Below are 12,917 nucleotides of genomic sequence, written 5' to 3' on the forward strand. Positions count from 1 at the left end.
GTGTGACATGGGGCCCCTTAATTAACCCGATTCTCCATGAACTAACCCACAGTAGGAATACCTGGCTTGTGTGGGTGTGTGCTCTGTTGTGTTCGGCCCCATGGATTGTAGCCTGCCAGACTCCTCTTTCCATGAAAGTTTCCAGTCAAGAATATTGGAGCAGGTTGCCATTTCCTACTCCAGGGGATCTTCTCGACCCAGAGACTGAAGAATCTCTTGCATCTCCTGCAGTGGCAGGCAGATTCTTTACCACTAGCACCACCTGGGAAGCCCAATACCTGGCCTGGGCACAGCTGAATAGGGATAAATATGTGAAGTGCTTAGCATAGTACCTGGCAGATACTAAGTGTTCAGGATATATTAGCTAGCATTGTTCTCATTGGTGAGATTTCTCCCTAAGCAAGTCAGTGTTGGAAGAGCTGTTAAGGTAATCTAGCACCAAATGTACGACATATAAAATATTTTATTACAAAAAGCTCATTTTAGAAGGAACAGAACATCTCAGATGGCTTTCTTTTTTTTTTTTTTTTTTGCCAATACATAGGAGAGACTAGGAAAAGTCTACCAATGAGACTAGGATCTTATGCATCCTTAGGTCTTGAGGCCTCAAAACAACTGATGGCATCAGGGTTCTGAGAACCCCACCTGGGTCTCACCCCCATGTAATCATCCAGCCTCTTGTTCAGCTTAATTCATGATATGGGTGTGTCCTTTCTGTAGAGCCGGTCATCTTTCCTACCCACAGTGCAGGACTCCAGGGAGAAAGTGAAGACATAACTTATTTTCTTTGGGAAACAAAACAGTCCTAGTGGAAGCAAAACAAAGCCATGATCTAAGCCAGTTGCTACGTATCCTTTCCTAATCAGAAGGAGGAGTATTGTCCCCAGCAATTCAATGTCAAGGAAGGACAAAGGGGAAGATGCCGGCACTGCTTCCCTGGATGGGGTCACAGCTTCTCAAGATCCGGGGCAGCAGCTCTTTCCAATGTACCTGCGACCGGAGGTCCTGGGGACCCCAGAGTCACTCCCCAGTCCTAGAACGCCCTCAGCTCCTGGCCCCATCCAAATAGCTAAGTACACACCTGGCCCCTCCGCTTCTCAACTGTGGCTGAAGTGGCTTCATTCGGGGTCTGTTGGTGCAGAGGACGAGAAACAGGAGGGAATCCGCCCAGAAGGGGCCATCAGTCGGGGGGCCGGGCATCAGGGGCCTTCTCCTGGACCTCATCGTACTGTGGGGGGGGTGTCAAAGGCTCGATGGAGGGAGGAGGCACGTTTTTGTCTGGCAGGTTGATCCTAAAGTCTTTGAGGTGAAGCTTTTCGGATTTTATCCTTCTCACTTTCAGCGGCTTCAGGCGTTTGGACAACTTGGAGTTCTGCCTGTCGGGGGGGTTCCCTGGGCTGGTCTCCACGTCGGCCCTGGTTGTGGTGGGGCTCGTCTCATCCAGCCCCATCAGGGACTCGTAGGAGGGGAGAGAGATGCTCATCCGGGGGTTCTGGTCCGCGTCCCTCCCTTCCGCGTAGTTTGTGTTCATCACTTCCTCGTAGCTGGGGACGTAGTACCGTGAGGAGGCCTCCTCCTCCTCCTCCTGGCTGCAAGATAGCAACACAGACATGGGATGGTTAGCATGTGCTCGAGTCACTTACGATCACAAAGAGACGGATCCCAGACCACATGTTGCCACTGGGACCCCGGATACCAGCCTTGTTAATAACAGGTATATCCAAGGAGGAATAAGAGCTATCACTTCACCTATTGGCTACAAGCCAGACACTGTTCTAAGTACATATAAACTAATGTCATCTTCCTAAAGACACTATGAGTTAGGTTCTATTGGGTTGGCCAGAAAGTTTGTTTGGGCTTTTCCATTGGATAATATGGAAAACCCAAATGAACTTTTTGGCCAGCCCAATATTGGTATACCCATTTTATGGATGGGAAATTACAGAATAATTTGAGATACATGTAAATTTTATATTCCAGATATTCTTTCTCTACCCAGGAACAACCATTTTGCTTCAAATTGGCACCTGTTTCATGTATGTTTATGTTGTCTATGGTCAAAGGACGCCCATCTGGGCATCAGAATAGCCCACCTGGCATGATGTTACATTTGGGCTAAAAAAGCAGGGGAGGTTAACACTTTTCATTTTATGGATGGGAAAACAGATACATTGAGGTCAAGTGACTTGGTCATACCTTTAAGGATGGGTAACTAGTTTTCCTTCTTTGCTCTTTTTTGTATTTCCCAAGTTTTCTAGAATATGCCTGATTATCTTTTACTTTCAGAAAATTTGTTTAATTTTTCCAAAATAAAAACATCTCCCATTCCACTAGAAAGATAAGACATTCTTACTGAAAATTCAAACACTACAGAAAAATTTAATAAAGAATATAAAAATACTTAGATTGCCAGGAGAAATATCAACAACCTCAGATATGCAGATGATACCTAAAGGCAGAAAGTGAAGAGGGACTAATGAGCCTCTTGATGAGAGTGAAAAAGGATAGTGAAAAAGCTGGCTTAAAACTCAACATTCAAAAAACTAAGATCATAGTATCTGGTCCTATCACTTCATGGCAAATAGATGGAGAAAAAGTGGAAACAGTGACAGGTTTTATTTTCTTGGACTCCAAAATCACTGTGGATGATGATTGCAGCCACAAAATTAAGATACTTGCTCCTTGAAAGAAAAGCTATGACAAACCTAGACAGCATATTAAGAAGCAGAGACATCACTTTGCCAACAAAGGTCCATATAGTCAAAGCTATGATCTTTCCATTAGTCATGTATGGATGTGAGAGTTGGACCATAAAGAAGGCTGAGCACTGAAGAATTGATGCTTCTGAGTTGTGGTATTGAAGAAGACTCTTGAGAATCCCTTGGACTGCAAAGAAATCAAACCAGTCAATCCTATAGGAAATCAGTCCTGAATATTCATTGGAAGGACTGATGTTGAAGCTGAAGCTTCAATACTTTGGCCACCTGATGGGAAGAGCCGACTCATTGGAAAAGACCCTGATGCTGGGAAAGAATGAAGGCAGGAGAAGGGGGTAACAGAAGACGAGATGGTTGGTGGCATCACTGACTCAATGGACTTGAGTTTAAGCAAGTTCTGGGAGATAGTGAAGGACAGGGAAGCCTGGTGTGCTTCAGTTCACGGGATCGCAAAGAGTTGGATACGATTTAGCGGCTGAACAATAACAACATTTTGCTATACACCTTTCCAGATCCTTCTCTAGTCCCATAGCCACAATGTCTGATGTGATGAAGACCTTAACATGCTGTGTTATAAACCTCCTTTTCTCAGAGATACAGATTCACATTAACAAATATAGTTTGGCAGTGGCTGCAGAGAATTCTAGTGAATGGGCATGTTATAATTTAGCTCGACTGATGGATATTTAGTAGTCACATCTGTCTATGCTATTTTCAGCAATGCTCTGATAAATCTATGAGTACAGACCCCTTTGAACTTGTGTGACTGTGTCCCAAAGATAAGCTCTTAGGAAGGTAACTGATAGGCGCACACATCTTTAAAACGCCGGTTACAGTGAATTCTCCTTCAGTAAGGCTATGTCAACCAGCCCCTCATTAGCAACCCACTTCCTGACAAATCTTTAACCCGGAGTACAGTCTATGTTGGCCAGCAGATAGGCAAAGAATTACAATGCCTTTTGTTGGTTGTTTGTATTTCCTGACTAATGAGACTGAACAACTATCATTTGAATGTCTGTGAAATGCTTGTTCGTGTTCTTGGTCCATTTTCCAACCGTGTGTTCTTTAACATTCATTTGTAAGGCATCTTAAAAAAAAATTTTTTTATTGTGATAAAAGTCACATAATATAAAGCATACTATTTTAACCGTATTTTAACTGTATATTTCAGTGGCACTAGTCCATTCACAGTGTTGTGCATGTCTCACCATCATCCATTTCCCAAATTTTTCACCTCTCTAAACTGAAACTCTCCCCATTAAACACTAAGTCTCCATTCCCCATCCCTACCCCTACCCGCTACCTCCCCAACCTCTGGGCCCTGGCATCTATCAATGTACTTTCTAACTCTATGAATGTGAGGTACTACTCTAGGTGCCTTGTATAAGTAGAATCAAACAGTATTTGCATCTGTTGTATATTGGAATGCATTTTTAAGGTTAACTTAATATCTGTCCTACAAACAGACTGTGCCTTCTTCCCCCCACCCCACCCCATGCTATACAGTAGGTTCTCATCAGTTATCTATTTTATACAAGTAGTGCTCTTTTTACACTTGGGGTATCAACTTTTATCTTATGCCCCCAATTTAGCACTTGCTTTTTAAATGTGTCTGTAGCATTTTTTTTGTCAAATAGAACCTTGCTTCCCAACCTTTCAACTCAAAGCATAAACATCCAGGACACTGGGGGTAAATGGACTAGCTTCCAGGGGACAGGCTCTGGCCACCCCAGGTGCCATGCAGATCCCCTGGAGGGTGTGTCAGAATCTTGACACAACTGTAATCATTCATTCAAACCATATTATTTGGGAAACTCTGGGATCAAAAGATAAAGTCATTTGTAAAACGATAAACTGTTCCACAGAAGCGGTCATGGGAGACAGCCCCTTAGATTAAAATGTTCTCACCATTGTTGAGTCCTGAGCCTGTGGGTATGCATGTGGGTGTGCGTGTCCATCCCCAATCCAGGTCCGGTCGGCCATCCTCACCTGTCCTCCTCATGGGCGTGCGGTTCGACCCCTGGGTGCTGGATGTGTGCCAGCTCCTCGCCCTGCCGCTGCTTCCTCTTGTCCCGGATGCTCAGGCAGATTGAGAGCAGGAGCAGCATCACGCCGGCCCCAACCAGCACGTAGGCCACAGAGAAGGTCTTGCTCTTAAGGATGCCACTTCCTACCTCCGTCTTGTTCCCCTGAGCAGCCGGCTTTTCTGCGTTGCTGAACCCAGGGACCAGATTCCACATGGCCATGATGATCCCAAGGACCAGCATCCCCAGGCCGATGGCAGTCAGCGCATAGTGCGAGCCGTTGGCTTTGGACTGGGCCATCATGCCAGCAGGAGCGGGGCAAGGTCCAGGTTCAAAGAGAGAAAATAAATAAATAAAAAGCAGCAGCTGCAACAAAACGTCCTGAACGAAAGCCCTAGGGCCACACTAAAAAAACGGCGGCTGGACTCTCGAGGGATGGTTGCAAGCCAACACAAGGCATCCTGTGTAGACGGCTGCGTCCGGGAGGTCTGCGAGGAAAGCAGAGAGGAGAGAGCAAAGTCATTTCTGATTCAAGGCGCTCTGCTGAATGCGGTGGCTGTGCTCCTGACTAGGGACGGGGTCGGGGCGGGGTTGAGGGGTAGGGGGAGGCAGGACTGAGTCATGGCCAGGGCTGGGCTTGCCTCTGATGCATTCCAGACGTCTTACGTGCCCTGCTCCTTCTGTGATCTGCCTCCCCAACCTGAAAAGGAGAAGCCAGACCTTTCCCTGCGGGAAGCCAGAAAGGTCAGAGCTGCTGGTCATCCAGATATTTTGTGGGATTTAGTGAAGTGCAGTACAATCTCAGCCTCTCACCAGCTACGGCGAGAGTGAACCATGGCTTCCTGAGCCATGTCAATATTGCCTGGCTGACCGGCATCAGTCATGATGTGACCCAGTGGAAGTAGCTTCCCATTGTCTGCAGCACAAAATCCAGGCTCCTTGGAATCCTGCTCATGGCGGGCTCAACCTGACCCTGCCTCTCCCACTCATCTTGCACTTCACTCCCCCTCGCAAACTCCCTCCAGGGTTTCTGCCCTTCTTTGATCAGCCCTGCTCAGCTGCCCTTCTGTGTCTCCCACAAGCCCCCAGGATCTTCTGTGGCAAATCTCTTTCTTTCTGTGACCACTTCTTTTCCACTTTGCTCCTGGAACATAGCAGCACCCTCCCTCCCCCAATGCCTGCTGAATCAAATGAATGAAATAGCTAGATGAAGCTGTCCTGCAAGGCATGCTTCTTTTCAGCCACATGGAGTTTTACCTTTTTTTTTTCCTTCTCTCTTAAAGGGTGCTTTTCCGTTTATTTTTGGCTGGCACGGCATGTGTGGCATGCGGGATCTTAGTTCCCCAACCAAGGAATGGAATCTGTGCCCCCTGTATGCGGAGCAGGGCGTCTTAACCACTGCACTGCCAGGGAAGTTCTGAGTTTTGCTTTTCTTAAAGGGGCAGAAACCTGCACATCCATCATCTTAGCTGTTGTGCCCAGCTGGATGAAAAACCCTATCTTGTGAAGCAGCTCCGAGACCTTGTGCTCATGGGATCAATCAGCTGGGAGTCTGTAACAATTTGCTGGCAGGGAGAGGGAGCCTGATAAGCCAGTGACTTGAAGGTTTGAGATTGGAACACTTTCAGGGGGCTGGAGGACCAGCGAGTAAGGCTCCTGGCTAATTACTCCTCAATACATTATCCCTGCCACAGCAATCTTTGCAGAACAGTAAAACTTTACAGCTGTTTAGATGGGCAAGGCCCTATTTGCCATTCCACATTCTTTCCGCTCCTTGCAAAAAGATGGCTAACCAGGCCATGTGAAATCTGATGCTGCCGAGATATTTTCTCATCAAGCACTGGGCTCCGTCTGAAACTGGCCACTTTGTTCAAAAATACTCTAAAAATAATTGGGATAACATCTTCTACTGGCTTGAAGTCCATTCCTTCTTTTTTTTTCTCCCACTCAACAAATATTTCACATGTACCTGCTAAGCAGTGTTCAGTACTAGAGAAATACTGATGAACAAATTAAGGATTAGCGGGGAGGTTTCAGGCCAGCAGGAGAACAGTCCACAGGGAATAACAATAAAGTAGGGAGAGAGAGAGAAAAAAAATAAGGCATAATCTGTTTTTAGGACATATATTAAGTTAAATATAACTTAATGCCTTCTTAAGAAGGCATTCCAATTACATTGGGTGCTAAGTTGTTTCAGTCATGTCCGAGTCTTTGGGACCCCATGGACTATAGCCCACCAAGCTCCTCTGTCCATGGGATTCTCCAGGCAAGAATACTAGAGTGCGTTGCCATGCCCTCCTCCAGGGGATCAAACCCACATCTCTTACATCTCTGCATTGGCGGGCAGATTCTTTACCACTAGCGCCACCTGACTCCACTTATATAAGGTACCTACAATAGTCAAATTTATAGAGTCAGAAAGTACATTGGTAGATGCCAGGGGCCAAGGGGTGGAGGTGGAGAGGGGGAATGGGGACTTAAGTGTTTAATGGGGACAGGGTTTCAGTTTTGGAAGATGAAAAATTCGGGAGATGGATGATGGTGCTGATGGTGAGAGTTGCACAACAATGTGAATGTACTTAGTGCCACTGAACTGCATAGTTAAATATGGTTACAATAGTATGCGTTATGTGATTTTTATCACAATAAAAATATTAAAAAGGGCTTCCCTGGTGGCTCAGTGGTCAAGAATCCGCCTGCCAATGCCAGAGACCTTGGTTCAAGCCCTGATCCAGGAAGATCCCACATGTCACGGGGCAACTAAACCCATGGGCCACAAGTCCTGAGCCTGTGCTCTAGAGCCCAGGAGCCACAACTACTGAGCCCATGTGCCCTACAGCCTGGCTCTGCAACAAGAGAAGCTACTGCAGTGAGAAGCCTGCCACATTAACTAGAGTAGCCCCCTCTCACTGCAACTGAAGTCCCCGTGGCAACGAAGACCCACAAAATAAAACCAATGAAGACCCACAGCCAAAAATAAAGTAATAAAATTTTTAAAAATTAAAAAAATAATGAGAAGAAAGTACAGGAACTGTGGCACTAGGCAGCCGGGGGTCCTAACTCAGGCTGGAGGGCATATGGAGAATCTTGTGAGAGAGAAGCCCCACTTCACATATGAGGGTCTGCCTCCTGAATGTGCTATACTATATGGGTGGGTACAAGTGTGTACATACATGCACACACATGCCCGTGTGCTGGTGTATGACCATGCTCGTGTGTGCATGCAGAACACTGAACAAGAATCCTGTCGGAGACACTTGCAGTGAGGCCAGCTGCTAATTGCCTACTGTATACACAAGGCGGTGTGCTTCTCACATCACTCATGGCCAGCGAAGGGAAGGATGAGGGGTTTCGCAGCCCTAGCAATGCCTCGGTTCTGCCAAATGGATTGGAGACAAAGGTCAGAACTAGGGGGCTCAGTGGTAGAGAGATGCAGCCTGAGCCTTGTGCTGGAAGCAGGAGAGAAGAAGAAACTATTCACTGAGCACCTGCTCAGGGCTGGACAGCCAGACCTCTTACCAGGGAGGCTGACAACCTGTTTATTAACTCAGTGATGTGGCCACATTACCCTAACTGGCTCCTCGCTCTCATTCATTCTCAATTCAAGTTTTGCTTTGTGCTGTCACATGAGTAAAACAGGCCCCTGATGAGGGACATGGGCAGAGATGAAAACGTCAGAACGAACACATTCTTGGCCTGTTGTCAATGACTGAAAACCGGCAGTAATACTCAGTGTGGGTGAGGGTGTTGGGATGGGCGATTTCATACAGTTTTTCTGGGTGGCAAGTTTTGGCATTTAGGGATCAAAAGTTTCAAAAATGTTTATACCCTCAAGCTCTGTCATTCCAACTTCTAAGAATTATGTACAGGGCAAGGATATTCATCCTAACTTGATAGCAGTGGGAAACTAGAAACTACTTCAACCGCCACTAGTCTGGATCTGGTTAAATAAAATATGCACTTACTGAATTATGGTCTCAAAGCAGCTGATGATAGATTTTAAAATCAAATAAGAGTATGTTCAGTGTGATCCTAATTTTTATAAGGCTCTGTACATGGGCATGTATTATTCATATGAATATATAGGGGAAAAGGCTGAATGATTTTACTTATGTTAAAATAAAGAGGCAATATATTTCATATATGTAAACATATATGTAAAATCCCAGATGAGAGACACATTCCAAACTTGTGCCAAAGATTGTTTCCGGGGATGAAGGGGGCTTAGGAAGTGTAACTTTTACTCTATTTCTGTATTTTTTAGAGACAAAAGACCTACATACTCTATTTCTGTAGTCTGAATTTTTTACAGTTTGAATGTATTGTCTTAAGGCAACACAGCTTGGTGGTTAAGTGTGAGCTGTGGAACCAGGCTGCCTGGGCTCTCTGCACCTTCCCAGCTGAGTGACCTTGGACAAATGACTTAACCTCCCTGTGCCTCAGTTTCTACAACTGTTAAGATGCAGATAAAAGCTCTCTAGGACTCAATCTCATAGGAAAGTTATGATAAGTCAACAAGTAAATGTACATAAAGTACCCAGAACAGTATGTGACCAGCACACAGTGAGTTCCTACAGGAAGGTTTGTTATTTAATATTATTTAAAGACTGCATTCTCCATGGGGTGAGCTCACCCACAAGGGGGGAAACTTGGCTCTTGGGGATGGTGTAAAATAATCTTAATTGTTACAGAGTTTGTGGTCCTCCATGGTACATAGATACTCAGCCTATCTGGTATTAAAGTTTTATGGAGTGGCGGGGTGGGGGAGCACTACAAAAAGAACATCTAAAAAGAAAGAATGATAGTGGGGAATAAAGGCTTGGGAGAGACTCCACTGAATGTGTTACATTAAGTTTCAAAACACTCAAATGATACAAGCCACAATGTTTATAGTTATTTTCTCTGGGTGTTGGGATCAGAATGGTTTTTATTTTCGTTTTCTCCTTGGGAGGGTAATAACTAGAAAACACAGAAATGCGTTGTTTTTCAAATAAGAAAACAAAATGAAGGCATTTGTTTTTTGGGTTTGCGGCAGGGTTTTGTGTCCAACGGTAGCTTCAGATCCTTTGCTGGTTCCTCCCACCCTCTGGAAACCAAGACCTCGAAGGTTCACTGTGGGGCGTGGAGACCCAGCTCCCCAACGTGCAGCTGGTGGCTATTTATCTTGTTTCTGGCTTGTTGACCCACGTTATATTTAGCATGGTGTTCTTTCCCTTTCAAAAATAATGGAAAGAAGCTAATTTTGTGCTTAGAGGATTTGGGTCACATAGTTTCCAAGATGTCCTTAAAACAGAGCAGCCTTGGTGAGCAGCCTGAGGTCCCAGCTGGCCCAGACTCACCTTGGGACCCAGGAATTGGGTCCATCACAACTCAGGTTCGAGGCAGCCCTAAGAGATGAATGAATGATCCTGTATTTAGGTTTTCAAGAAAGCTGTGAACCAGTTAAGAGAGGCACCTACCTGTGGTCAGCTGGGGAGGCAGTTGACAACTCTTCATGCTAAAAATCTTGTGTTAAGGACCCACCTGTAAAAAAACAGAAAAGCAGCTTTCTAAGTACGCTGTGACCATGTCAAGTTGAGGTACTCATGCGGGAGGCATGTGTTTTCTTTGCTTTGGGGGGAGAAGGCACATGCAAGAAAAGTTATATCAAAAGAAGCCAAGACTCTAACAAGAGCAGGGCTGCAAAAGGATGATGACATGGCAGTCACACTGATGAAATCTTTCCATGGGTTTCTCCAACCTATACAAGTGCTCTGGAGAGTACCAGGAGAAACACTCCCCAGGTCACTTTATAGGGAATGTGCAATCTTGACCCCAAAAGCAACAAGGCAGGAAAGGAAAATGACAGGTGAAGCTGATCTGCCAGTGCAGAAACAAAAATCCTAAACAAAATATCAGCAAATGGAATCCAACCACATTTTTCAAAAAGGTTTATCCCAATAATGCATAGTTGATTCAACATTAGAAAATCGAATAATGTCATGTCCCAGGAGAAAAGATAAACCCTGACAGTAGCTGACTATGCAGTTATGGTCCACTGGAGTACGATGCAGCAGAGAAAAGGAATAAACCGCAGCTCCATGCACCAGCACGGACCATTCTGACAACATGTGAGGCTGAACAGGAAAGCATATCGCAGAACACACATAGCATGATTCTATTTATATGCAGTTCAAAACCAGGCAGTGTATTGCTTTATCTCTGTAATTATTAGGAAGAAAGGCAAAATTATGAATTAAAATTGAGGACAACAGGTATCTCCCTGGAGGAGTGAGAAATGGTGTCGAGGAGGAATAGTGAAGGGTACCTGGGTGTTCATTAAATTATTCATTAAATATCATATATATATACACCTATATATACTCTTTTGATTGGCTGGAATATTTTACAGTAGGAGATTCTGAGAGTTGATACCTTTCCATTGTTCTTAGCATAAAATTCGAACTCCTTTGCTGTGGCCTTCAAATCCCACCAGATTGGACTGGGCTCTTGCCTCTTATCTCTTGACTCACCAACCCTCAGGGGGCTTCCTGTCTGTTTCTAGTCGCATTAAGCACATCCTGCTGCAGGGCCTTTGCACTTACTGTTCCCAATGCCTGAAACTCTTCTACCTGTCTTTTTTTTTCCTGGATTTGAGCATGATGTATTTATTTTTCTAGTCTTCCTTTTATAAACTTCCTCCCCCACCCTTTTTTAAAATCTCTTAAAAAATTTTTTTTATTGCAAGATATTTGTTTTATAATATTGTGCTGCTTTCTGCCATACATCAACATGAATCAGCCACAGGTATACATATGTCTCCTCCCTCTTGAACCTCCCTCCCATCTACCTGTCTTTTTTGTTTATCCATTTCCTTACCGCTTCTGTCTTTTAGCTCAAATGCCACCTCCTCAGCGAGGATTTCTTTGATCACACTACACTATCCTCTCCCTTACCCAGCTACTCTCAAGCCCCATGCTTTGGTACTTATGACATTCCTTCCTATGGATGGATGATGTTACCTCAGTCTACAACAGCCTTGCTTTGCTTTCCTATTGTCTCCCTACTGGAGTGTAAATGCCTTGACAGAAAAGTCCCATTCGCCTTGTTCATTTCTGTATACCCAGCACTCAGCACCTTGTGTCAAGACTGTAGCACAGTCTTGTTATTAACAGACTTAGTTATTAACTCTTAGTTATTAACAGGTGCTTAATAACTATTGTAGAATGAATGAATGACTATCTAGCAAGTTAAAAAGTTTAACTGATATCCTGTATCCATTAGGGAAAATGCCTAGTCCAAGGTTGGCATCGAGGGGGACAGGATTAGATAGAGCTAATTTTCAGGATATCCAAGTCTTATGTCCTTATGCAAATGATTTCCCAACAACACGGGAAAGTCACCCAGGCTAAATGTGACTTCCATTCTGACCCAAGACAGTGACTCTGTCAGTATTTCCTGGTGGGGTTTGAGGTTTCACCTGGCCCCTGGTCTTCCTAGCAGGTAGGTGAGCACCCTGAGCTTTGCTCCTCCAACCTGGGCATCTGCTGTCTTTATTCCCACACACATCCTTGGCTAACCAGCTACAGCCAGGTCAAGGGATTTCCCTGGAGAGTTGAGGGGAAGAGAGGGCTGAGCCCCACCACGGCTCTAACATCTGAGTGCTCACCTGGCTGAGACCCAAGTTGTGGAGGGGGATGGATACTTATCACCAGTCCACACTTAGGATCTCTTTCTATACAGACGCGGGCTTCCCTGGTGGCTCAGCTGGTAAAGAATCTGCCTGCAATGTGGGAGACCTGAGTTTGATCCCTGGTTTGGGAAGATCCCCTGGAGAAGGAAAATGCTACCCACTCCAGTATTCTGGCCTGGAGAATTCCATGGACTGTATAGTTCATGGGGTCGCAAAAAGCCGGACAGGACTGAGCGACTTTCACTTTCACTTTTCAGTATATAGACAGAGACTGTATGTGGTGGTGCTGTAGCTGCTAAGTCGTGCCTGACTCTTGTGAACCCATGGACCTGCCAGATTCCTGCATCCATGGGATTTTCCAGGCAAGAATACTGGAGTGGGTTGCCATTTTCCTTCTCCAGGGAATCTTCCTGACCTAGGGATTGAACCTGGGTCTCCTGATTGCAAGAGGTCTGCTGCATTCTTTACCAGCTGAGCCACCAGGGAAGCCCTAGAGACAGTATA

General features: G+C 45.2%; 1 protein-coding gene across 1 annotated transcript in view; it reads right to left on the bottom strand.

Moving 5' to 3' along the window:
- Positions 1-445: 445 nt before the first annotated feature.
- TMEM51 (transmembrane protein 51) overlaps positions 446-12,917 on the bottom strand; it is a 59,203-nt gene continuing 46,731 nt past the window's right edge. Inside the window, exons 2-4 of the mRNA XM_061383215.1 lie at positions 10,201-10,264; positions 4,707-5,229; positions 446-1,589 (exon numbers count right to left, since the gene is read on the bottom strand). Coding sequence (XP_061239199.1) covers positions 1,181-1,589; positions 4,707-5,044 — 747 coding nt within the window. The 5' untranslated portion in view covers positions 5,045-5,229; positions 10,201-10,264 and the 3' untranslated portion in view covers positions 446-1,180. The remainder of the gene's footprint in view (positions 1,590-4,706; positions 5,230-10,200; positions 10,265-12,917) is intronic.

Source organism: Bos javanicus, chromosome 16, assembly GCF_032452875.1.
Source record: "Bos javanicus breed banteng chromosome 16, ARS-OSU_banteng_1.0, whole genome shotgun sequence".
Classification (NCBI taxonomy): domain Eukaryota; kingdom Metazoa; phylum Chordata; class Mammalia; order Artiodactyla; family Bovidae; genus Bos; species Bos javanicus.